General features: G+C 34.2%; 1 protein-coding gene across 3 annotated transcripts; it reads right to left on the bottom strand.

The window, feature by feature from the left end:
• On the bottom strand, positions 1–27,238 carry HAF01 (HAC13 protein (HAC13)). Of its 3 annotated transcripts, none has more exons than XM_022866318.2 (21): positions 26,958–27,238; positions 26,730–26,848; positions 25,491–25,553; positions 25,236–25,330; positions 24,030–24,248; positions 22,642–22,757; positions 20,634–20,802; positions 19,260–20,349; positions 17,798–18,000; positions 17,408–17,645; positions 14,641–14,977; positions 13,056–13,265; positions 12,779–12,871; positions 9,821–10,027; positions 9,389–9,595; positions 7,968–8,454; positions 5,976–6,181; positions 5,718–5,834; positions 4,047–4,103; positions 2,832–3,962; positions 1–1,098 (listed from the first exon to the last, which is right to left on the bottom strand). In XM_022866318.2, the coding sequence occupies exons 4-21, from the start codon at positions 25,297–25,299 to the stop codon at positions 736–738; spliced, it is 5,514 nt and encodes a 1,837-aa protein (XP_022722053.2). In that variant the 5' UTR covers positions 25,300–25,330; positions 25,491–25,553; positions 26,730–26,848; positions 26,958–27,238; the 3' UTR covers positions 1–735. The 3 variants fall into 3 exon arrangements, with proteins under 3 accessions (XP_022722053.2, XP_022722052.2, XP_089612687.1); XM_022866317.2 differs by having other exon boundaries at positions 25,285–25,330; XM_089756561.1 differs by lacking the exon at positions 25,491–25,553 and having other exon boundaries at positions 25,285–25,330.
• Positions 27,239–27,562: the final 324 nt, after the last annotated feature.

Raw genomic sequence — 27,562 nt, 5'->3', positions numbered from 1 at the left:
AAACCCAAAAAAAAAAAAAAAATACATTAGATGTATAGATATTTATGGTACAGACAATTGTCAATTGTGTATCAAAATTCTTTACATCAGCCTCTCTCAGCTTATTAAAAACTTGGAGAAAACCTGAAAAATCAGCCTAACCTACGTGGAAATGACCTTTTAGACTAGTAAGATTTTCCTGTAAGCAGCTGAAGCATTCTCTACTCACTTTGCAGCGACCAGCTTCAGATTCTTCCCCAGGCAATCTCATAATGCCAAGATAAAGCTCTTCAGGATAATTGCCTGTGATCCCTAATTATCATGGGAATGCTTCTTCCCGGGGTGAAAAATATGTAAAAAGATGAACCTCTTCTGTATGATTGCCTGTGTCTTTGATTTTGAGGGAATGACATTAGTCCTGTATGGCCTATGCTCTCAACTCGGATCTTGTCCAGTACAAGATTTAATCTCTAAAGCTCCAAACCATCATTTACTGGCTATGTCATCTAGGTTATCACTATCTCTTTTACCCACAACAATCCTACATGAATTAGTTTGTTTTGATGCCCCAAAGGACTTGAGCACTCTGAGCTTTTGAATATACACATACAGAGCTCCATTCCCATGTAGAAAAAGAACAGGCAAGAGACACCCCCTTATAAATACAAACCCTGCAAACCCCAAAACCTAGAGAAGTGGCTCTTCTCTAGGTAATTCTCACATTCAAATAATAAATAATTTTAATCTGTCAGATGATTAAGTTTCCCTAGTATCTATACCAGCTTCAGCTTCATCCAGGCTGTCACGATAATCATCTATTAAGTATTCACAAATCTCCAACAGCTGATCAGCAAGAGGAGGAATACCTGGATTGCGACCATCATTGTAGATATGAGCATTGTAAGCAATCTGCCATACATCATGTCTAAAGTCTTCTCGATTTTTGTATTCCATCCTCCTAACCTTGTCCCTTATCGTGGACAAATCCATTGGTCGCTCTACAATGTCCAGGTAGTCAGGAGCCTCCTTCTTGGAGACTGGTTTTAGGAACAGATAGGACACCTCGGTAGTAGCTCTAAGTGCTTCCACAATCTGCTCTAAGATGTTGGATAAACCAACCTGCAGGGAAATCATTTGAAGGATACATAAAGCAGGAAGTTTCATGGATTAATGGTAATTAAAAGTGGCATATGAAATTTTACTAGTGGATTTAAATGCACCAAACCTTGGTAAGAATTATTTACATCTCTCATTCCATAATTTTATTCCTTCATATGGTCCATTTTTCTCATTTCATTTTTATTTTTATTTTTTTTAACCCACTCGAATAAAAAATTTCTCAGGACACATCCCATTTGAATGTTTAGGGTGGAAGAGTGTCAATCTTCCACAAACCACATGCTAGCATGCATATAAGGGCATCTACAGAGCAGCTATGCTTGTTTATCTTGTTACAAACATAACAAAGAGAAAATTCAGTCAAATTTCAGCAATATTTTTCAAATTCACACATAAATTTCCTTTTTTTCTTCTACAATGATTAAGACATGAAGTTAATCAACAAATGTCACTATCTTTAGTATCCATTCAAACACAAAAAAAATAAATCTGCATCATAATTTTAGAATCACACCTTCTAAACTATCTATCAACTATTATGCTTATTATGGTTCAGTCAAATTAAGCTCAGAAATCTATTACTACAATTCATAGATTCTACATTGCAAATCAAATATTTGAATTTACAATTTACTTAAAAGTATACTTGAACACATAAATAAATGGACCATCCTAATCTTTCCGCCAGATTGTCTAAACTATAAATATACCATTGTGAATACAAAGATATTAAGACAACTAAATTCACAATTCAAAGTTTACAGTTCATTATACTTTTAAAATTAACCATTTAAATGATCACCTAGTAAAATTCTTTTGACACCAAGATTTCAAATGAAATTATAAAGGATGCTGTAATATCATATTATCACTTTTAACAGTAGTTAATAACATTTTTAAAAGTTAAAAAATAAACACTACAGAGATTTTAAACTTGAACTGAATTTATCTTTTTGTTGCTTACTATTTATACATTAAAGATCATACTGTAAGGGAGAAATGATTAAAGATAATAATTATAATAATAAATGGCACATTATGTGTTTGGATTTCGGGTCAAGGAGGTAGTCTTGAAATTTTTTAAGACAAACAATAAGTAGCATATGAAGAAAAATATAAAATTAACATGGTTTTTTTTTTGGGGGAAAAAAAACTAGTTTTAACAAATTAAAAGAAGAAACTCCATTTCATTTAAAAATGAAAGGGACATCAACAGGGGAAAAAAAAAAGAACTTTTGGGTGTTTTATAATTCACAAAAAAAAAAGGTTAAATTCAATTGAAAAAAAAAAGAAACAGGTGTCAAAATATTGAGTCCACAGGTCTCTTCTTTAAATGTAAGATATGAAGATTTTATGTTATCACTTATCAGTTAGTTCAGCTCTTCAAAACTCTAATACTATAGATGAAATAAAAAAGCTGAGAAATAAAATTTTACAAGTACAATTAATCAAATACCTTTTGAAACTATTACTGCAACAAGGCCACAAAATAAAGAATATGAAATAATCATGGGATTATAATCTTAAGCAACAAATTAACAGCAGCCATAAAGAACAAAGCTTCACTCTGTAATTCATAAATTATAAACCCCCAGAATCATGACCTGAACTTATTTTCCATTTTCAATGATACTAGCAGAGTCGATACACATACCATCACTAGTTGTAAAAGAGAAAAATAAATGCAAAGGCAAACCAGGACAACAGAAAAAAATGAAGAAAAAAATTATTACCTCTCCCCCTCTGCGTCGCTTTGTTGGAGGGACATACTCTGCACCATATTGTCCTAACTCAACTGGTTTCCTTTTTGCGCCTCGATCTCTTTCCAGCATTCTCTTGTCATTTCTTCTTGTCCTATAGTCTTCTAAATAATCATCCTTTATTTCAACCTTTTTCTTCTTCTTTTTCTTCTTGGCTTTCTGGCGTTCCTCTTCCTCCCTCTCTCTCCGAATGTCTTCTGTGTATCTTGTGATCTCAGCAAATCTTTCTCGCTCTTCCAGCAGTCTCATTTCTTCCTCATAAAGCTTCCTTGCCCTGTCTTCTCTTATTCTCTCCATGTTTCTCTTCTTCTCTTCCTCTGCCCACCATCTTCTCTCCTCTTTAGCTTTCCGCCTTGCTGTTGGCTCTGTTAATCGCAAGCTTTCCTGCTTCCCCTGCTTCTCAAAGCTTGACAATTCAACTATTCTTTTGGTTTTCCTGTACTCAGGATAAGTGCCTCCCTCCGGACTAATTTGATCCAGATCAATAATCTCCTTTGGCCGCTTGATTATAATTTTCTTGTGAGGTTGATCTCTATCTTTATCTCCTGGTGGGCGTATGACAACAGAGGGTTTATGAGGTTCAACTTGGTCCCTCTCCACATTTGTTGGTGGCCGTATAACAATAGATTTCTTATGAGATTCAACTTGGCCTCTATCGGTATCCACTTGATTCCGTATAACAATAGGCAGCTTATTAGACTCAACCTGCATTTCGTCAGGCTTTGCCCTGTTGGAAATAATTATTTTACTAACCTTTGCAACAGACTTGATTCCATTTTCAGGATCAGAAGTGACTGGATGGTCAGAACTTTGTGTGCCTCCAGAAGCAAGTTTATCGGATGCCCTATCAGTAGAGCATTTGAACTTCAATGGGAGAGATTTTGCATTTGAACTAGATTTTTCACCCTCAGAAGCTTCTACAACTGCTATCTTTGTCGTACTTTTAGTAATGAGCTTTTTTTTCATTATTTTCAACTGGGACTGACCAGAGGGTTCTAGCGAAGTTGATTTTCCAGGAGGTTTTTCCAAATCAGTAGCTTCAACCTGTATTTCTGGATCTTCTCCATACTTGGGGCAGTTCTTGTTGGTCCTCATGTGTCCAAGCTAGTCCACCAAAAGGTGACAATTGATTATATAGTCCTGAAAAATCAAGAACTAAGCTTCACACTAACTTGATAAGTTGCATACCTGACCACAAGCTCCACAGACAAAAGTCTCTCTTGATGACTTCTTCTCCTTGAACAACTGGTTTAAGAAAGGAGAGTAAGCGAAATGTTTTAGAATAAAAACTAGATGTCTCAAACAAAAGTATAATAATCTTTGATAAGAAAAACTTGGTAATACAGGACAGAAACTGTTAAAGTTGCGAACAGCTCAAATACATCAAAAAGAAAACATAGCAATGTTGACAATTCTGGAATAATTAGAAGATGCTGTAGAATTTTGAAAATGCTAGGAGATAATAACATCAATCTAACCTCCAAGTTCATTCGTCTAAATTTCTTCTTAAGTAATTAATGCAAATCTTGATGCCAAAAAAAAGTGCCCTGATTCGCACTAGCACAAGTCTGAAGAATATAAAGTAACATATTTTACACATCACACATATCACACAATTAAAGTACCCTTTTTCCCAAACAAAAGAGAAGACATTAAGATAAAAACTTGGTGACGGGAAATAGATGGAAAGCAAAAGTTAATGCCCTTACTCTTCAACTATGAATGTGGGGAGAAATGCCAAATAGGGATCAGAGGGAGAACTAGTAGCAAAAAAAATGAAGAAAGTCCATACAACTTCCCCTTCTATAAATAGGTGTCCATTTGTGCATGTGGTGTCATAACGTATGGCATAAATCAAATCAACCCGAGAACCCCCTGTTTAAAGTAAAATTTAGAACCCAATTTAGATCCATAAAATCAGTTGCTCTGCTGTGTATTCAATTTTAATCCTGTTTTAAAGGCAAGATGCCAAAACATTAAAATAATCCATAAAGAATTCTTAAACCTGCATTTCTAGAATATCGCATTCATATCACTTATGAGAACCAATGAGATTTACTCCCAATGGTAAGGGGATTGACATATATAGAGACATGTATAACAACATAAATATTGATTGTGCAAGAACTGCTCACTTTTTGAACCTAGAAGTCAGTTTGACAAGAACATGCTTTCTTAGTCAGTTAAACTGAACATGTACGAAACACACTATTGATTAGATCAACAGTATAAACAGGTTATTTCTTAATAATTAAATTGTAAGTAAGGCATTTGTTCACCATGAATTTGTATTATAAACTCCTAATAGTAGTACTTTTCAAATATTTTCGCATGGGAGGCTACTCAGCAATCAAAATTAATCTAATTGTCACTTTTCTCCACTTGCATTTTGCTATTTGTGCAAGTAACATTATATTTGATTAAGAAAAGAAGCAAATGTCTAAGAGAACAATTTTAACACAATTGCTCCTATATAAGCAAAATCAATCCCTTTTTATCCATAGAATTAAAAGCTTTTCACTACCTAATTCTTCATACATACTTTTCACTTTTTAAATCCAAACACAATTTATATTCTTTACTAGAGAAAGCAAAATATAAGTAACCAAAGCAACAAAAAAAATGGAGCCTTAGAAAACAAACCATGAAAATATCTCTGTTCTACATCCATACTCTAATATTTAACCAACATATGCATAAGAGAAGAAATGTTTGAAGAACTTTCCAGGTCATTGAAATATAAATGAAAAAGAATGCTCTTGCAACATCAGCAGAAAATACTAGATAGTCAAAAACCAACGAGCTCACTTGTCTTTGCATTAAAAAGAAAAGAGAAGAAGAAGAGAAAAGCTCACTTACCTTAACATTGTCTCCCAATATTTTGACTTTTGTTAATGGACCTGTGCTTGACATACCATTCTTTTTCATTCCTTTCACCTTTCCAGACAAGTTCCCTTTAAAAATTCTACTTTCAATCTGCCATCAAAGCATACCTCAGTAACTAACACCATCATGCACCTTGGACACAGGCAGAAGTTGCCTAAAGAGCAAAGACTAGACAGAATCTGTCAAAACAGGCATATGATTAATCCACATAATTAAGGTAACTTGTCTTACGTCCTTTGAATCCTTAACAATGTTCTCGTTCGTAGCATATGACCCATTAGGTTGAGCAGCATGAATGATTTGCTTGGAAATTTTGCTTGCTTTCTTAACACGTACATTCTCAACAGCAATACGTGATTGTAAGCCAAAAGTCAACGCAGCATCTTCTGCAAGAGCTTTGATTTTCTTCTTCTTTTTCTTCTTTTGCTCATCATCATCTAACAAGCACAGTAGCTAGTCAATTACATAAATCATAAATATTTATTCTCCCAACATAAAATGCAGATAATACAAGCAAAACACAGTAACATAAATTTCCTCATTCACAGTAGAGATTGTGCAAATAGAACATTAACAGATGAGCAAGAAAAGTTTGATGAATTTCATGGATTCAGAGGTAACTTTAAGAATCAACAGTCATTTTAAAAAGTTAAATTTGACCGGCAGTATGCCGACAATATTCAAAATTTTACAGATTCTATATTGAAAAATCTTATTTAGGGAAACCACAGGAAAAAGTTCAGTTTGAAAGAAGATTTCAATCCATTCCATAGTTCTAAAAAATTTCAAAAGCAAGGACATTCCAATATACCTGAGCCCTTCCATAACTGCCTACACATTTGTACTTTCACATATAGTAGCTGATATAATTTTGAAAGTGGCACAAGAACTTCAAATGGACAAAAACTATAATCATGTAGAGATAGAAAGAATTTGAAACAAAAAAGAACGAAAATAATTTACATTATGAGTTTTAATACTTTAGCAAATTTATACATTGTACACAATGTTCCTATGTTCAAATATCATACCTCTTTTGGAAGATTATAGAAGGAAAAAGAAATAGTGTTGCAATAAAATTAGATATTTAACTACATATTTGGATCATTGATGATATATCAAATGCTCAATAATTTCAAGAACACATTTCTTGAAAAGATAAAAATACATGCATAAATGATTTTAGTCAGGGCTTAATTATTCAAATCATTATGCAGACAATTGAACAACAATCTTGTTTGACCAACAGACAGGCTTTTAGGCAACTTGCTTATACATGCATACAAGTAAACATGACCGGATAAAATGCTTGACTTGGCATAAAAATTGACAAGAATGATGCACAAGTTACAATCTAAAATTGAAATCATAAAGAAAGAAGAAATTACTGCTAAGTACTGAGGGGTTATATCAAAAGCATACTTCATTGCACACTTGCACAGAGCACACCGAAGCACATAATTTAAGAGAAATTTTTTTATCTCCAATCATACATTTCAAGCATTTTCAAATTTAAAAATATAGAGAAAAGAAAATGTTTAAAGGAAGATAGTTTTGTTTAAAAATACTTTTGTTTGCTTTGTCAAAGATAGTAACGAATATCATAGATCATGGATCAGTATCAAAATAAAGGAATGAGTAATAGTTGTCATCAGTAGTCACCAGCATGACAGTGGTTATATTCACCAAAACAAAGGAATGACTAACTGTTCTCAGCAGTCAAACCCCCCCCCCCCCCCCCCCCAAACAAAAAAAAAACAAAAAACTGTCCTCATCAGCAGCCACTAGCTTGATGATGGTTGCCAAACTCATAACTGACAAGCGATGAAGGCAGCTGATGGTCACTGATGACCAACAACCATAGCAAATGAAATAGTGGCTAATAGGGACAGATTTGTTGGGGGCCAATAGGTGGAAAATTCTCATGGGACCCTCACAATTGAAAGCTTGAACTCATTTTGACAATAAAAATAACTCCTATGAAACACATGGGTCAATCATTGCAATGGCATAAGTTATTTTCAAAAACTCAAGTTAAACTTTCGGGCAACAACTATATTTCCAGCAGAACTAGATGCAGGAATCCTAAGAATATTTTCCAGGAATGTTTTCTCAAAAAAAAAAAAAGAAAACAAGGAGACATATTGAACTTCTTAAGACTAAGATTTTGTGGTCATAAAAAAAAAAAATAAATAAACACTTTTCGAACAAAATAATTCATACCATCCATGAGTAAACGACATAATTCGGCAGCTTCAGCAGCTTCATCATCAATTTCCTCTTGTGCCTGAGCTTTGGAGGGTCGTCTTCTCATCTTGAGCCCCTTAACACCATCCCCTTTGTCAATCTTGTTATCATTATTACCCTCTTCCCCTTCTTCACATTCCTCTGCATCAAGCAGATTTTCGAGGTCGCCGGCAAAGGAATCAAGATCACTATTTGCCTCAGAATCACTTTCATTTTCTTCACCATCAACAGCTGAAAGAGACTGAATTTGTCGATCCCATATTTCCTGACATTTTTCTCTGGTCTGCTGTTGCAACTGAAGAAAGGACATTCGCTGTCCTCGTGCATACTTGCTGATAGTTGTTGGATCAACCTTTACTCCAGATGCAGCTTGCTCACTTGAGAGCTTGCGTATCATGGCAATACGGTGCCACCTAGTTTGCTTTGCAATCACTTCATCAGGAACATTGAACTTCAAAAGAACCTGGAGAAAAGAAAGAGCAGTTGAGAGACAACAGATATAAACCAAAAAATACACAGCAGATTAGTAAAAACGGCAACAATGCAACCATTTCTTATAAATTTGTTCTGCTTCAAATAACTTAAGAATTTAGAACCAACATATTGTTCAAATAATTATACCATTGCAGCAAGAACTGTAAACTGAACTTGGTTAAATGAGATCAGTGACTATGCTATATAAAAGTTCACTCATGAGTTAAAAAAATGGGCAAAAAGATAAGAAATCACAGATGGTCCTTGATATTAAACCTATTGCGATCAGACGTTACTCTGTTATTCATCTAAGTGTCTTGCACAACCAACTGCTCCATTACACATGTACTTGATCAAGTAGGTAGGATAGAAGCAATATAGACTCCTTTTTATCTCAAGAAGATTTCTCTAGAAACTCTATTATAAAATCCAACAACACCCCCTCCCGCCTTCTTGAGAAAAGCCAAAGCAAAGAATGATCATTTCATAAAGCAAAAACTGTTGCATTAGCAACCTAGATAATTGATCTCAATGTTCACATCATCAATTCGAATATTTTTTCAGTAAATTTGGAAATTTCGTTTTTTTCCTGAACTCAAACAGTCAAAACTTTTCATACTTAGAATGCCATTATTCCAATATCATGGACCTTCAGCATGCATAACACAACCTATGAAACCTTATTGAGTGGTAAGAAAAGTTGCAGATTTTATCCATCTTCATTTGACAGATGAAGCAGCTTAGAGACAACTATATTTATATTTTTTGTAAATAAAACAGCCCTATGGAGAAACAACACCATAGAAGATCCATCACCATCCAAAAACTATATAAGCTATAGGTAATACCAAAATGGTCAAAGAAAACACGACAAATTTTCTTATCAAACTTCAATTGGAAATGTTTTTGCAGGAAAAAATCACCTCTCGTGCTGCCTCCATGCTTAATCGACGGAGGTCTGCATCCGTCCCAGTTACACTAGAACCTCCACGAGCAGCAGCTGTTTTCTTTTTCATCATAGCATTTGACATTGGAGCCTTTGGAGCAGTACGGACATAACTAAATCCTAAGCCTCGACCAGAAGGATCACCAACACCAGTGATTTCCAGGCGTTCAATATTATCTCTGTCCTGGAAAAAGGAAGCGAAGAATAAAAAGTAAACGACAAAATAAAAAATAGAAACATAAAACAAAATAGTGACAATTGATACTCAAAAAGCCACTTCCTCACTCAAAAAATTTTAAACAATATAATTCAAAAGGTCAACTTCATAACATGCAATTTCATTGCTTTTACCTACTTGAAAAGCAAAAACATGAGTAGTTTCTTATTAGCAGAAGAAATTATATTTTACCTGGCTTGTACATGCAACAAAGTTGCTACTCAGATTCCATGGAGTTATCTGTAGCTCCCTTTCAATGTGTGACGCAGCAGCCAGAGCTATAGCTTCATCAGGGAGTTGACTCATTGCAGATGAAACACTGGTAAGAGTTGTAAGTCGTGTGATTCCTAAATGTCTCAGCCGGTATAGACCAGCTAGCATGCTTTCATAAGCACACACCTGAACAAGAACGAGAAATGAAACAATCAAGATAGATGAAATACATGGAAGCACATGTTTTCCAACCTCATAGCCTTCTTTGAAGAATCATGAACAGACCACAATCAATAACAAAGCATCTTGTTTTTCTTTTTGCTTCTCTCCCCTATAGAAGGAAATCAAAGCATATTGACTTCAGATATGAAGAATACATATAAATAGTAGGGAGATAGAAATGAAGATCCTTGCAGAGAAAATGTATATTTTACTTCCAGAAAAGTGTGTAAGAACAACAAAGCACCAAAGAGAAGGTATAAAGCTTTTTGGTTCATAGGATAAGCATGAAGAAGAATACAAAATAAAAGAGTAAAATCAACAGCTAAGCAAACACCATCAAATAGGGATTCCATTTGATAGTATCCACCACACTCATTCACCACTGTTTCACCATATCTAACAGGAGAAAGATACAGCACAAGTCCCAACCATACCACTTCCAAGTCCCTGAACATCCAGCCAGCAGTTGCAAGCCTAGACATAATCCATCAGCAACTGAATAATGCAGGATAGAATTATTCATATTTCTGCTATAATTTGCACATAGCACTGACTTAAAGCAGCAAAAGCAAAAAGAAAACCTAGCACAGCAACTGCTAGATTCTCCAGAAAGGGCAGCCAGACCCATCACTCCACTTTTTCTTTTTCTTTTCCAAAATAACATGATATAAAGCTCTTCAAAAAGTACAACAGAAAATCAGATCAGAAAGCTTCTGATAGCAAACTCCCAACTCAAAAGTACATGAACTGCAGGAACTTTATACCTAACTGGCAAAAGCGACTTGTCGTAGAGACCTAGATGCCATTGCAATAGCTAATAATAGCATACAAGTAGCTGCTAACATCTCTCAACCACTATATGTTCAATAAAGCCTCAAGGCAAAAGATTGTCTACTATGCCAAAAGATACCTTTGAAAATATTTCAGCAATTTCCATTACTAATCAAAAGACATATATTAGCATACACAAGAGTATAAAAATGTTTATGATATTATTATTAAAATTGTTAAACAAATGCTTACAAATAAGGATCCCACACTTGCTAAATTACCCATGGTTTTAACATGCAGTGTGTTCTGTCTCTGACCAAAGAAATGTTTACAAATTTATTTACCTATCTAGTTATATTATACTTATAGCTGCAAAATTTAGAATAATATTATAATAAATTTCTTTCTCGTTTAGTGTGTGTGTGTGTATATATATATAGATACATATATATAAAATAGATAGATAGATATATATATATATAGAGAGAGAGACAGAGAGACAGAGAGGAAGAGAGGAAAATAGTTAAAGAGGTTCCTCATGTGCATTTGAGGGAAACAACTTCCAAAATTACAATCTGTAATTTATTACCCAAGTTTCTTACAGTTTTTAAACATTTACCAGAATGCATTGTCCATTGACCAAATTTGCTAACATTGGTCAATCATCAAATATGAAAAATACCTTAGGAAGTCATTCTCCACAAACCAAGCAGAACCCTAATTTAGTAGAAAGTGTTGAAGAAGACTAAAGTGGTGCAAAGTGGGAATGAATCAGATTTTTTTTTATGAGACTTTTAGAATTGAGGTTGTTAAGGATAATGATGGGTTGCAAAGGTTATTCCAAGCCTTATTTTGGCATACACAAAATTAAAATGAAAAGAAAATATTATTAATATTCTTTGACCAATATGTATAAAAACATAATATCAATAAATCCATCCATTCTAATTTAAAAATTGCATGAAATTAAATGGTCATATTAAAGAAATATTGATTGATAAAGAAATTATATGAAAATCTAGGCGTGCACCTATAGAAAAATATCATTTTTCAGCAAGTTCTATACAATAAAAAACAGTTTTGATGTTCAAAAAAAGTTAAAATGATCAAATTTAACTCTTTGTAATCCTACAATATTTTTTTAGTAAAATTCCTGATAAATACTGATAAATACAAATTGGCACATTGAAACATAAAAGTAACAGTATGTACCATTTCAAAAGAAAAATCAAACATCAACCTATACAATACCGACAATCTTGCTTGGATGGCAAAAAACCATTCCATGCTTCTCAATCTAAAATATTACTTGAACTCGGGGGTCAGTGTCAGACCTTGATGCATGTCCGACATGGGTTCATACGTTTATTTATTTCTAAGTTTTACCATATATTTGGAGGGTCAGACCACCATATCCACGTCCATGGGATGTGTTGGACATGGATACTTCAAGGAAAATGAAGAGCCAGAGCAACATATGACTAAAACCCCTAATAACAATGACCTTGATCAAGCACCTTCCAAAAAATTTCAATAACTAATGTTAAGCCAAAGGACCTAAAAATTAAAAAGGAGAATCCAGATATGACTGGCTACAACCAGCTTTAATATCTAAAAATTGTGGCTGTCAATTTTGCTTGCAAAATCTCAATATATATGTATATATAGTTGGTTTGGGGAAGGTGGGACTTGAACCCTACCCTTTCAGCAAGGAGATCATGCACTAACTATTGAGCCAAATGATCAGGTGCAAAATATAAAACTTGTTAAATTAACAATGGCAATTATATTTAAGCAGTCACCACAAATACATCTTTGAATGACCTTTACTTTATTGTAAATACAATCTGCCTACACCTTCAGTCATCTTCCAACTTATAACATAGCACTCAAATAAATAAGGCAAATAAAAAGAAACAAATGGCATATGATAGTGACACTCACGTGCTCTGGAGACACCAATTTTCTCAGAACACCTTCAGGTGGAATGTGGAAATCAGGCTTCATGGACCAAATCTGTCGTCCATTTTTATCCCTCTAGGATGCAAAATAGGCAAGTGTAGCAAATAAGTTAATAGATGATAATACAAGGATGATTCAAAAAAAAAAAACTTTAAAATTTGAGGATCATTGGCATCAATATGAACATCAAGTAGGACTCAAGCAACTTTTTAATTAATAGTCGACAAGAATTCAAAATAATAGAGAACACAAAAGTTACCCGCAAATAAGCACATTCCTTCAGCTTTTTCCGGACAATTGCATCTGAAAGGTTAGGAAAATGAATAGACAACTCATCTGTACTAATGAATGGAGTCAAACCACGTTTGGCAGCCGCAGAAAACTCCCGATACACATAAATCAGCATTCTGTTCATGAGATATGTCTGAATATTCTTGGATCCAGGTGCGAATACCTCCATGAGAGGCTCCTGCAAAAGGAAAATTGGATCAATCAGAAAGGGAAAGATAATAAGGATTCATTATGCTGATTCTTTAAAGAACTCACACAGAACAATCATACACACTCAAATAAATATATGTGCACAAACTATCTACTATGACGTGGATTTATCTTGTGAATTGCAAGAGCAGGGGAACAAACAAGTAACAAAGAACAAGTAGAGCAACAAACAACCTAGTCGCTAACATCTTGATAAGCATTCAACCAAAAACCAATTAGAAATAGGCAGAGACACCCAACCTAAATATGGGGATGGAATATACTTCAATCTTATGCACTTAGCATCACTTAACAGAAGTTGTACCATCTTCTATTGGACCTGATACCTCTCAAGCTGGACCTACTTAGCATGGCAAACTTCCCATAATTTAAAAAACTTAAATGATGCCAAAATCCAACCAACAATTTGTATAGCATCAATAACCTATATTTCACAAACATAATATTTACCGTATGCATAAACCAAGACATGAATAAATTCACACACACACACATACAAGTGGCACAAGTCCACACCACAGAGAATGCCCTCAATCTAATCTGTGTCCTTTCTCGACTCTCAATTTGCATATAATGGCTTTTACTTGCAATTATTCACCCAAAACCTAGCAGGTTCAAGTTAAATATTCATCCATGGAGTTATTTTAAGTCAAAGTTAACTTAGAAAAGAGAAAAATGCAAAAGTTAAAATTCTAATAACCACAAAAGTGACCATAATGAAAAGGGTATTTGTTTCTTCAAAGAAAGATTAACTCCCCTTAGACCACATTTATATATTCAATAGGTTCAACTCCCTTGATTCTAGCAAGGAACTCAATGGCATTCACTAATTGAAGAAAAATATGTAAAATACATAATAGACTAGGGCGTCCAATATTTATTTGAAGGTTAAATCAAGCTGATCATTGGACAGGCCATGCCTAAACATCAAAGGCATAAATGGTCAGCCCAGTCCAGCCTAACTATCAGACAAAGTTTTCCCTGAACCTAGTCCTAAAATTAAATGGCTGTCAAACATCAATATTGCTTACTCATTTATAGTCTCAAATGCAAAGTAAATAAACAAAAACATAATAACAAGAAAACACACTCCATGCAGGCCAAAGTTTCTTTATCAAACCCAGTCCCATCATGAATAACAGATTTTAACAAGGGCAGTGCAAATACAGGCACAGGAAGGCAGCCAACACAATGATTGAGTATATGGGAAAAACATGCAACAAGCAGCATCAACAGTAGTAACCAGGAGGATAAAATTGCATCAACTCCATAAAATTCATGGCACAAGTTTGATCTAATTTCTCGGAAGGCTGCATGCAGGAAGACCTATAGCTGTAACAAACCTGTTGTCCGACAACAGCAATCTTATCAATACGTCGTATTGAAAGCTTTCCTTTTGGTGATCTAACCAATAGGAAGTCCGTTGACGGCACCTTGTGGGAAAATATTGGAGCCTTATACATGTTTGTTTCAAGAGATGACTGGCTACAACCGGCTTTAATATCTCCAAGGAAGGGTGATTTATCAGTTGGCTCTAGAAGCAGAACATTTCCCAATGTTTGGTTTCCATTGCGTAACAATCCACTAATTTGATCACCTGAAGATGTTTTCTGATGGTAGGTGCACAAGTTTGCACCCATTCCCGCATTGCTCAAAAGTAAAGGCCTCTCCTCACAATACCTGAACCATGAAAGAAGTGTGAAGTTCTCTTGAGAATTCCATATGTAATATGCCCACTTTCATGAGAAAACTTAATTCATGATAATGAAAATTTTTTGTATAATCAAAAAAGAAAGCATTAACAAAGATTGAAAATGCGTAATTTATATCCAAGTGAAGTTAATAATGCAATGGAAGAGAAGAAAATAACTGCTAATGCCCACAAATGTTACTGAAAAAAGCTGTCTAACACGGGCTAGTCCTATGTTTCTTATTCTAACCTACATGATAAAAGAAATTATTATCCATCCTGAATGCCGGAAAGTAAGAGAGATGCAGAGCTAGTTTCCATTAGATGAAAATTAATTCAACAGGGAACTTGGTTCTGTATCAATTTCTCACCATCAATATGTAGAAAATAAAATCTATATTATTCTCTCTCTCCATTTATTACCAATGGATTTTAGGTTAGAAGCTTAATAAAGGCAATATGTCTCAATGAGAATGTTTCAAAAAAAAGTAAAGACCCTCATTTATAATTTGATGAAGATGGCATTGGGAAGAAAACAATCAAACCCAGAAATTCAAACAAAAGAGCCCAAGTTTATAGCGGACTTCAGAGACATTTTATAGTGTTTTTCGCTGTTTCATTAAAAATTAACCCTGTCCCTCCACATTGAAAGCTACATGTAGAACTTCCTTCCAAAGAGATTAACAGCTTATAGTGTAACAGATGGACAAACACAAGCTTCAGATGCTTCATCAGAAAAAATATCTTGCAGTAAAAATGACCAAACCAAACCAGAGCAAGAACATATGCACAGTTAAAAACACCAGGAACCCAGTTCATGACCTTAAGATTTAACTAATGCCATAGCTTGGCACATCTGCTCAACCAATGATGCCCACTCTTCCGAAGTACCAGGAAAGAATAAACTTTTCTCTCACTACTTAGTATCAACTAAATGGATCATACGCTCCTAATATGCTCCATTAGCACCATAGCCCCAATAGACTTTGTCAAAATAATGTGCATTAAATGCATTATCCAGGAGTTGTACTTACTGCCCATGAAATATGTGTAGGTAACAAAGGAATATGTCGAATGTTGTGTTAAATCAAGAATTAGACACATTTTATCACATTAAATATCAGAAATTTAGAATATATGGCACATTTATTTTTGAAATGCCAACCATGACAAAAGGTTCCTCGTATTTCATTACTAGACAACCCTAGACTTACACAGCTAACATTTTGTTCTTTTGCTGGTTAACAACTAAATGATTTCTTCGATCACTAGCCTGCTTAATTAATGTTTCTTCAGTATTGCTATGCATGTAAATGCAGTATCTAACATTAAAAAATACAAAATTACCAAATATAAAATAAAATAAAAAAGAATATATATATATATATAGAGAGAGAGAGAGAAGAACGGGAAAAAAGACATATATATAAATGCATAAGACAAGTATAAACTAAAAAATATATGTATTACACTTGGGAGATTTTATACAATGTTCATAAAGAGACTTCTGAATGCAATAGAAAAATTAATGCAAAAGGTTTTTCCAATGATTACATAAACTTCAGGTGCCTAATAATACCGTAGGGCATAATTGTAAGAAAGAATAAACTTTCAAAAGTATAAAGGGCCAATATGCAAGAAAGGAATAACCATGTTGCATTCTGGACATGAGAAATTTTTCAATAAAGGAAAAAATAATGAAACTAAATATGAATGATATTAGATCTCCAACAAGCTCTTAAAAAAACGCAACTCCCTCCAGCCCAAATCATATAGCAACTCTTGACTTAGCCGTTGGCAGACAATTTAAGGAAAAACTTTTGAATTCAGGTTTATTACAGCAAAACTTTTCGAATTTTCTTACAATATTGATATTTAATAGTTATTTATACCACAATGTTTTTAAAATAATTATGAAAAAGCTAACACAAAGACAGAAGAAAGTTTGTATTTAAGACATCAAAAAAGGAAAGACGGAAATAGTTTCATGTAGTGTAACATTCAATTTGGAAAAAGAAACAAGTCTTCCCTCTTTACATGTTACTCACATGTACTAGCAAACAAGTATGATAATCAAAAGCTTTTGAAATTCCCACCAGCTAAAAGATCACAATGGACCAAGAAATCAAATTAGGAAGCTAAATTAAACATAGCCTCATAAAAAACAAAGCTCCAGATTTTACATTTAATCAGATAGTAGTAAATTCAAGAATTAACAACTGTTGTGAAACCAGATTATGTCAATACTATAAATGACATAGAAAGAAAGCCAATTAGGAGGATAAGATTAATGATTAGACAGACCATGCAGTTGCTCAACAAGAAAATGTCATAACTCACAAGATTTTAAAATGTATTATACTCAAAAAAATGAGTGGAAAAAAATGGAGAGGAAACAAAATGATGTTGAAGACACTTACTCCATAAGAAAGACATGACCATCTTTCACACAAAGATCAGATTTCTTCTTAAATGCCCCGGGAGGCCGTAAAGACTTATTCTCTCTTGGAAGTTTTTGTGCCCTTGGCCATAGATGTATTCTTGTGCGAATAAGATGAAGCAGAGAATTTGGTTGAACATTTTGGGCAGCAAGAGACTTATCGTCTGCAAGCTCCTGCCCTAGATAAAATATTTTTACCGTTTCTGCAGGCTTGAAATCTACATTAAAATGATACCAAAATGAACCATTAAGATCCTTCAGAGATCTAGAAATCATACAAACTCACAAAGCAATCACTTAAAAAACAAACATCTTCAGGTTAATAACTAAAGTACAGTAGATAAACATGTTAAAAACGAGACTTGAGTACCTAGCTTTTTAGAAGCCTTTGCTTTAACAGAAGAGACAGTTTCCTCAGCATCAACATGTAGTTTGCTTCCTTTGCCTCCCAAGCTCTTCAATATAACTTTCATGGGTCCTTGTGTTGGCAGCCTCCCTTGTTGCCTGACAGCCACCTCAATGTCATGTGGATACCATATCGCTCTTGGACGGTGAAAATTTGCTATATCTTTACTGCAAAGTTATAGATTAAACTCAAAAGCTAAAATCTGACAGGTAATCAATCGCATACTGACAGTGTAGTAAAGCAAGTAAGATAATGTACAAGAGCCAGGAAAAGCCAACATATAACAAAATGATTAACCAGGAATCCACCAATATAGAATAAAATTATTCTAAAGGACTTTAAAAGTAATTATATAGAGAAAGAAGATGGTAAAATATCGGCAAGATCAACGTTTGTTCTGCTAAATGACAACAACAACTTACCAAAGAGCAATCGAGCTAGACTGCTGAAAGCAAGTAGATTATACCAACATCGTCAGCAATCAGCCCACTAATGAGCTATTGACTATTCTACTTAGAGATCAAATATAAGAAACCTTAAATTGAGAGGGCGCTATTTTTTGTAAATAAAATACTAGGGTAACCGGGGCATGGCTTTTTTTTTTTTTTATCTTCGATAACTAATACAGGGCATGGCTATCAATGCTGATAGGTATCTTAATTCGTTATTCTTCAAAGCAGGCCCAATAACTTCAATAAAAAACATAACACTGACAAGTTACGTTGATAACAACACTCAATAAGTTGGATGAGAAGCATACCATACCAAGATCTTCCTCATAGCTAAAGCTAATTCAAATGCTAAACAAGGTTGCATTGGCATAATACATAGGGACTTTGTTTGATTAAGCGGACGGAGAAAAGGAAAATTTTTAAAACCTGCCAAGTTGGGAAGATTTGGATCTGTAAAGACAAAATTCTTGACATTTCAATATTTCCATTAATCATAAAAAAATTATGAGTTACCATTTCCTTCCGTTTGAAATCCTTAACCAAAGTTGGAAAACCACCCCTCACTTCTCAAGCAACCGAAACAAGGGGAACCTATATTACCTTTTTCGCTCTTCCATTCTCCTCTCCCTCTCCTTCTGTTCCCCTCATGGTTAACTAGCATAGGGTATGTATAAAGTCACAGCTGGTAGAGATTTCATTCTCTTCCTTCTTCTTCTCCTTTTTATTCGCTAAGCAACTGAACTTCATTTTAGTGGATCCAATAAAACAAATATATAATGCCAGGAAAATTTAAGCCCAAGAAAAAGTGACAACATTTTGTATGAATTTTTCAAAGTGAACACAACTCAAATATTAAAGAACAGTAAATCCATCAACAAGAAAGCAAAATGTGCAAAAATAAAAAATGAAACAGTAACTAGCAAAGGAGCAGACAGGAAACTGAAACAATAAAAGATATTAATAGGAACACCTACTTGCTCAACTTCAACTTCATTGTTTGAAGTTTAAGTGCAGGTACTGAATGATGAACTCTCACACCATGAGCCATGCGTTTATTAGAATTTGATTGTAACTGCTGAGAAACTTTACGGTTCACATAGAACTTGTCATTAGCAATATTGAATTGCCAACCAGTTTGATATTTATGATCCGACACCTCAGAAGAACGACTGCTTGGCTTTACAGGTTGAGTAATGATCATAGCCCCTGCATGGAGCTGAAGATGTTTACTTTCCTTGTTATCTAAAATTTCAAAAAGCATCTGCTCATCTTGAAGATCAAGAATTAGCTTAGGCTTTGCAATGACACTACGCGGTTCCCACATAATATTGTCTAACCATGACCCTTCAATCATATCTCTGTTTTGCAACGTAAGTTTTCTAAAACACCTCATCAGATCACTTTTATCTGGCTCTAAGGCAACATATTCTCTTTTACTGTCACCATCATTTGAAGAATCTACTCCCAACAAAGGTTCCAACCTCAACAGTTGGGGATGGAATCTGCTTTCCGAGAACTGAAGGTCCTTAGATCCTGGAGAATTTTTAGAGTCAAACGACTCCAAGAAAACAGAGGAACAACAAAGACCACTGTCACGATCCTTCTCATAGGGTTCAGTAGACTGCTCGGAAAGTAGTTTTCGCCCCGCCTGTGGAATGGTCTCTCTTGCAACTGAAGCTTCCAAATCAGAGACAGAGATTTCAGGACTCTCCAAAGAATTACCACTTATTGCAGGAGAATTGTCCCAAAGAATTTGTTCTTCCCAGTCCAGCTGGTCAAGAGGAAAAAATCTCAGACAGGAGGGTGACAGCCCTCCAGAAGAAATATCTACTAATAACCCCTCTTTCATTGGTTCAGGACTAGGATAAGAATCCTTAATGTGTTCTTTACTATGAGCAGACATTTCCAAACCTCCTTGTACAAAAGGTTCATCAGTAAATTCAGATATATCTTGTTGGATGGCCTTTTCCCAACCAAAGAATGAAAAACATTGACCGGTGTCCTTTAGAAACACCTCTTCATCCTCTTCAAAAAGATCAGAAGCATCCATAGATTTGTACTTCTCTGGACAAATGAAGTGGAAAACCAAAAATTACAACAGGTGAAAACAAAGAAGGATCTAGAAAACTGGGAACTAAAGTCACTGGAGATAATTTTTCCTCCGTTGCGTTTGTTAGGGGGGAAGGGGTTGCCAAACAACAAAAATGTTCAATATCAATGGCCAAGAATATTGACCAAAGGATGCACAATTTTGAGATGCATGAGAACTCCTAAATTGATGTCATGCACCTACTATTAGATTTAACCACACAAATTAAGGATGAGAAAATTTATAATAGACAATATACCTCTATGAGTGAAATAGCCATGGTCTCTTTTGTCCCCTTTCTTCAAGGGTTCATGAATACCAAATATTTCGGAAAACCGTAAGATTACCTCACCATCTTCTACACATAAAACAGGCAGAGCTGTGGAACCTTTACAATCTAATGGCTCTTCCAGAGCATCAGGTACCTCCTGTTGCAACATTTAGAATAAATTAAATCCTTCTTTATCAAATCAAAATCAAGTAACTGATTTACAAAAGAATTACATTTCCTGTTATAGTTTGTCAGAGTTGAGCACTTAAAGAAACAGAACCAGCAAACAAATCATAAAAAGACAAATAAAAAGCAATATCCTATCTAAATTTCTGAATGGCAACCTCAATGTGAAATATGTTCAGTGAGTTTGTGTTGATCCCATTAAATGCGAACATTTGAAATAAGCTACCAAACACTCCAATTGTCATCCTATCACCCACCTCACTAAGGGCAGTTGGGAGGGGGTGAATATACAACAATTTCATATACAAACATGTCATTATAACTAAGGCACATTAGAGGGATGCTGACCATGATTATGTTGTGACCAGGACCCTGTGAAAGGCTTGCTAACTCCCACAAACAAAATACATATCAACCAAAAAGACACAGCAGAAGATTATGTGAAAGGGGTAAAAGACAGAGTCAAGAGTCAGATGTTAAAATCTTTATATTTCTTGCAGCTTAACCAGAACTAGTGATGAAGCACACTGGCAGAAGCATCCAAAGGTGTTTAGGATACATGCTAAGGCTGGTTCTAATGTCCAACCCTTAATTTTGCACATGTTCATTGATGAGAAGATGAGCTGGGAGCTTGAGTAGACTTTATTAGTGTTTTGTGTCATAGATTTATGTTTCTTTAAGTTAAAAGCAATTGCTCTCAATTTATTTTCTGTTTTAAGTGTCAAGTGCAGTTTTCTAATTTTCTGATTTGCTATAAACTTCAAATTTTTATTCTAGGATCTTAGTTTTGGGTTTTCCTTATCCTATTGGGTTTGTTTTAAGTTATGTTTGCTAATTTTCTATTTGGATTATCAGTATTTCTTAAAGTCCTAAATGGGAGTAGAAGTTCTATTTCTTCTAGGACAAATGATGCTGGCAGTCTATGGAAATCAAAGTACTATTTCTCAAGACATAGTTTAATATCAAAGAACTTTTGGCATAATTACTTTGTTATTGTGTGATGCAATCAACCTTAGGTCTGAATCCTGAGTCCCGAGGAAACCTGGTGTGATGCTTAGGGGTTTCTTTTCTTTTCTTTACTCTAAGTTTCCTGTTTTCCTCAAGTATTTAAATTACTAAAAAAGACAAAAAAAAAAACTATAAAGCTTTCCTACATAACCGTTAAGGCATCATGGTAACACTAAAGCAACACCACTGGAAGTTCTCTGATAATAATTATATAAGTAGACCAAAACTTAAGTAATAACATGGGTACTTATAGCTAAACCCTAGACCCTATTTCAATTGCAAAATACCAAATATAACCCTAATGCCTTAATACTTACAAAATAAACAATGTACTAGTTAATAAGAAAAACTAAATATTATTCTATATCTACATCTTTATATATAAAGACAACAATAAAAGCTCAAGTTTTGTAATGTAGTGAAGCATGAGCCTTTAACAGTGGTTCAACTCAATAACACCCCCTAATTATACGTCAAATTGTCAATCGTGGTCACTCTGGAGACAAATATAAACATTAGATATAGCACTATCCCATCAATACCAGGACAATGTACTGCTAACATCAATGTCGGTTTCATTGACTTTAACCTCCAATATAACGTCAATGGAGCTTAAAGTCAATATCAGTTTTATGGCTAACCCATATGAAATCTCCAATTTTCTTTGACATGACATTCCAAAAGGAACATCTGACCACAGCAAATCATCGTTGTCCAAATATTTCTTACACTTCTAACAGATTTATACTTAAATTTTAGAGATTATAATATGTAAAAGCCAAATGTTACATTGAATACACACCTGAAAGTCTTCAGTACCATCTACTTGATTTTCATTATCTGAAGAGCCACAATGTACATCATGTTCAGGAGATTTTTCTACTCCAAATGTTACAGCAAGATGCTCTTCCTGCTCACCTAGAAAAGATAAACCACATTCTTAAATATGCCAAAAGATATCTTAGAAAAAAATATGCTTTCTCTATAACATATATTAAAATGCAAACTATTCAGTTTCTCATTTATCATAAGGAAAGATAATAATTTGTAAATTAACCAGAGCCAGAAGAAACTAATCATTATTCTTTGATCCTAAAGAACATGTAAATAAGAGACTTTAACTTAATTTTCCTCAGTAGAAACAAATTATATACATCTAATAAAAAAAGGAAAAGCATATATATATATATATATATATATATATAAGAGAATTTGACTCAATTTTTGTAATTAAATACATAATCACATAGATTTAACCAAAAAAAAGAAAAGAAAAAAGGAAAAGCATATATTTATGAACTAGACACATAAAACTAGCAATCCCTTCTTATTCTTTGTTAATTTATGGACTATTTAGATAACACTAAGACTGTCACTTCCACTTCACAAGAGACAAGCATATTGTTAAAAAAAAAAAAAATGAGATCACATTAGCAGATAACTAGAAGAGGTGGATCCATCTACATTCACAAACCATCATGGAGAGTAGTCAACTCATTGTTCAACAATCAGTCAGCATAAACCAGTAACCAAACAAGAAACCAGCTTTAGATAACTTCTTTATACATGTAAAGATGTTTACAATACCATGTCTACAGTACACACTTGTAGAACACAAATTGCAGCAAGATGGAATTAGAATTTCATCAAAATTATTACAGGAAATTTGTACACGAGAAAATTTGACCACCTATAACTGGATCTGAACTTTCTAATTTAATTGATGAAAATTACAAGAAATATCAATCAATATGGAAAAGCCCACTGTCCAACTTGGGTAGAATCTATAGATGTTTATAACAGTCATTACAAATGAAACATGCAAACTTCTATTGATACGTTTAATGGTATAAAAGGCATACTAGCTAGAAAAATAAACAAAAGTAATTTTCAAACACCAAACTTTTTTCTTAAGATGAAAAAAGACCTAATGTTCAAAAGATTTTTTCAAAAGGTACACAGGAAAGAGATAATTGTTATCAAACATTCAAACTCCTAAATAGGAATAAACAAAAATACCCAACTAACAATATTGGATGGTCAGCACAGTGATTATCATATACTTTAATTTTCTTAGAAAGAAAATGAATATATGACCAAAAGAAGGAACAATTAATAATAATCGAACCAAAAAATACTGCAGTTTAATAATGAGCCTAATAACATAGTTTGAACCCAAAAAATGCTTACTTATCACCACTTGTTCCTTTTCAATTTCTTCATCCTCATCATAATTTTCATCATCAAAAACAGAGGCTTTAGGCTCCAAAGCAGAGGAAACATCAGCAGTAAAATATTCCTTTTGGGGAAGTAAATGGTCCTCCTCAGTAGCAGCTTGAATCTCCGGACCATCATACTCCTCATCAATATCTTCATAGTCAACGGCAGTTTCAGCCTTCTCATCATAATCTACCATGGTGAAACCCCATTGAACACATAATCAGAAGATTTGACCAGACATAGACACCAGATAGAGTTGTAAGGCAGACAAAACTTTAAGCAACAAAATTGTTTCAAGCAATGACATATAGCCTCCATATTCTTTACATTGAAAGGTTGAAAATAAATAAACTACATTCCAGAAAATAAAAATACATATAGAAGAAATACAAACAATACCTAGAGGCACATGTCATGACAAAAGCAAAAACTTAGAAAATCACTGAGAATTGTGAGGATTGTCTACAAATCACAGTAGGAGACAGAACCAAAGTAATAGATCAGCTTAGGCATTCTAAAACACTTTGAGCTTTTCAAACTCAGGAATTGGTTTGTGCATGCTTGACAGCAGATATTGTATGCACCGGTATACCATTCTTTGGGGTTTTACCTAAGGAGGATAATTGCCCATGAATGTAAAACAGCCGATTACTAAACCACTTTGTCACCAGTTCAGACGATGGGGAAAGTAAATTATGGATTTTATCCAATCAAAGTTTGTTCCATAAGCACTAAGTTTCCTAGAAACATTATGATTTGCAGCTAAATCTAGCTTTCACTCTATGACTCAATCAATTAGTATGTTCCTGAACCATACATATTCAAATGCATGAATCTAGTAAAGGAAATTTTTATCTTTTACATATTTTTTTATATTCACAGTACCAACAGTAATCCAACCTGAAATCAGTATCTCAACCGTAAAAAGAAAAAGCTTCCTAAAAAATCATCAATTAAGTAAAATGGATCAACTATCTGAGATCCAGTAGACTCATGAGCAGAAAAACAGCTACCTTAAGTATCAAGTGTACTTTTTTTTATCACCAAACACCACCTTAAGTCAAAATGCAGAAAAGTTCCCATAAAGAATTACCACTAACACCGCTTCTTAAAGATTATTCTAATGGAGCCAACATAAATAAAGCATAGTCAACATGAAGAAATAAAGATACTAACAGAACCCAAAAAACTGCATGAGATAGATTTTCCGGCCATACAACATCACCTTGATCAGCAGCATCAACCGGAGTGTGTGGTGATTTTTCCGACAACTGACAATCAAACAGCATTATTAGCATAAGAAACCCTGGCTTAAAAATAATAATAATAAAACACTAAAGATGATAGCCTGCATTAGATTTATTAATTACAAATCATAGATTCTTATGGGGAGATGGGGACAGAGATAAAACACATAATAGATTAACATACATCTATATCTGTAAGAGACGGACCCAGCTTGTCCGCTAGTGCAGCAAGATGCTCCTTTGCATCCTGGGAGAAATGAAGTTATTGTTATCTTTAATGAAGCAGTTAACAAAGAGATACTTAACAGGGAAAAAAACGAACAGTAGGAAAGTGAAAAACATATTTTGCATACAAATAGCAATAACTATTAATGAAAATGAAGGCTAAGAGGGAAATAGGTTCTTAGGGGTACCAACCCAAGCATCAAAGTGCAGGCCAAATTAGTAAAGTTATCTCGTACTAGGGTTTATCAGGTTGTGGAGCATCCTTAGCTTTGCTAGAGAAGCATTACCATTTTTGGAGGCCATGTGGGGAGAAATCATGGGTCCTTCAACAGCAACAAAGTCCTTCTGGTCCAAAGGAAGCTAACCTCATATAACTCTCAGATCATTTAGCCCTATAATTCCCTAGTTTAATTAGGTGCCATTAGGGTTTTTTTTTTTTAGTTTAATTAGGTGTCAGTATCATTAATTTTTTATTAGCTGGAAAGAGATGCTTCTTGGGTTCCTTGGTCTTATTTTGAGTCTAATTTAGCTACTGAATCTTTTTTTCTTTACATAGCATTTGGTTTATACAGCTTGAGTCTCATGATTGAACTAAAAAATCATGTCTAAACCAATTAAGATTGGAGATTTTAATCTCAAAACTTGTAAGAGTTGCATTCGATGGGTCTTTTCAAACTTGGTAGAATTGAATACAGGACTTTCAGGAACAAAAGCATTTTATGAAAAACATGTAATAGAGTGATTGGTTATTGTCTGTATCTAAATTACATTTAGCAATTCTTCATATCAAATAAACTTTACAGCACACCCTGTAATTTATTCTAAAATCAACTCAAACTAGTTCACTGCAGCATCAAGATGCTTCTATTCCACCACTCTTTTGGTCCAAAATTCAAATTAATACAAATATTAATTGCTACTTAAACCCTAACATAAGTAGATTCGAAATACTTGTACAAAATCAGGTCCAAAACAAAGGAAGCAGAAAAGGCGAAGTGTTACACATTCCAAAACCCATCAAGAATTTGAGATTCTACCAACTCCTTTACATACAAAATAAGCAAAGAACAAGATTTAAACGACCTCATAAACAGCCACAACAACATAGAAATGTTTTGTTTACGTTCGGGCATACAATTACCAACAATTTAGTTAAGCTACAAAAGGGAAAATAATAAAATTATAAAACAAAAATTACCTCATCAAGATAATCAACATCAAGATCGCCAGAATTATCGACATTCCCAAACATAAAACCCAGAAGCCGATTACCGCCACCAGCTTCTTCCTCGTATTCTTCTTCTTCATCGTCTTCATCTGCTCAATAAAACAAAAGAAAAGGAAAAAAAAAAGATTCAGAATTTAATGTAAAAAAAAAAGGAAATTTTAAGTCAAGAATATGCCAAAAAGAAGAGAAAATGAAGACCTTGGAAGCTCGAGTGACCCATATTTTCTTTCTTTTTTCTCTGCAAATTGGAGAAAAGAAAACCCAGATGAATTCAATCTAACCTAAACGCATGGAGTCCTTCAAGGGTTTTGGGAATTGAACTGAGAGAGAAAAGAATTGGGAAAAACAATTTGGTTTCTTGGTTAATAAAAGAGGGAAATAAAATATTAAAATTAGAAAAAAAGGTTTCTTTTATCTGTCTTTCCAACAAAAAAATGTAGAAAATCATCCAGTGCTCGAAATTGAACGACGAAATAAACAGAAGAATTGTTGAGGAGGCCAGGGGCATTTATAGAGGAGCTATCGTCGGGTTCGAGTTTTAGATTCTTAACACAAATGGGCCAATGGCCGAAAAAACTTGGTAGATGGGCCGAATGTGTCGACTCATTCAAAGTGACTGATGTCCGGTCCGACTGAAGATTTGGGCCTCGTTCCTTTTCCCTTTCTCTCTCATGCACTGAAGCTGATGGATCTTTAAGGAAAAATTGTTTTTGTTTTTGAAAGCTTTTGAATGTTCAAGGTGCCTATTTCTGATGGTTTTGGAGAAAAAATTGGGGCTATGAAAAAGATCAATTGGGGCTTTA

Source organism: Durio zibethinus, chromosome 27, assembly GCF_047325235.1.
Source record: "Durio zibethinus cultivar Kanyao isolate XHJ-2024 chromosome 27, ASM4732523v1, whole genome shotgun sequence".
Classification (NCBI taxonomy): domain Eukaryota; kingdom Viridiplantae; phylum Streptophyta; class Magnoliopsida; order Malvales; family Malvaceae; genus Durio; species Durio zibethinus.
This window is presented reverse-complemented; position numbering and strand designations above follow the sequence as displayed.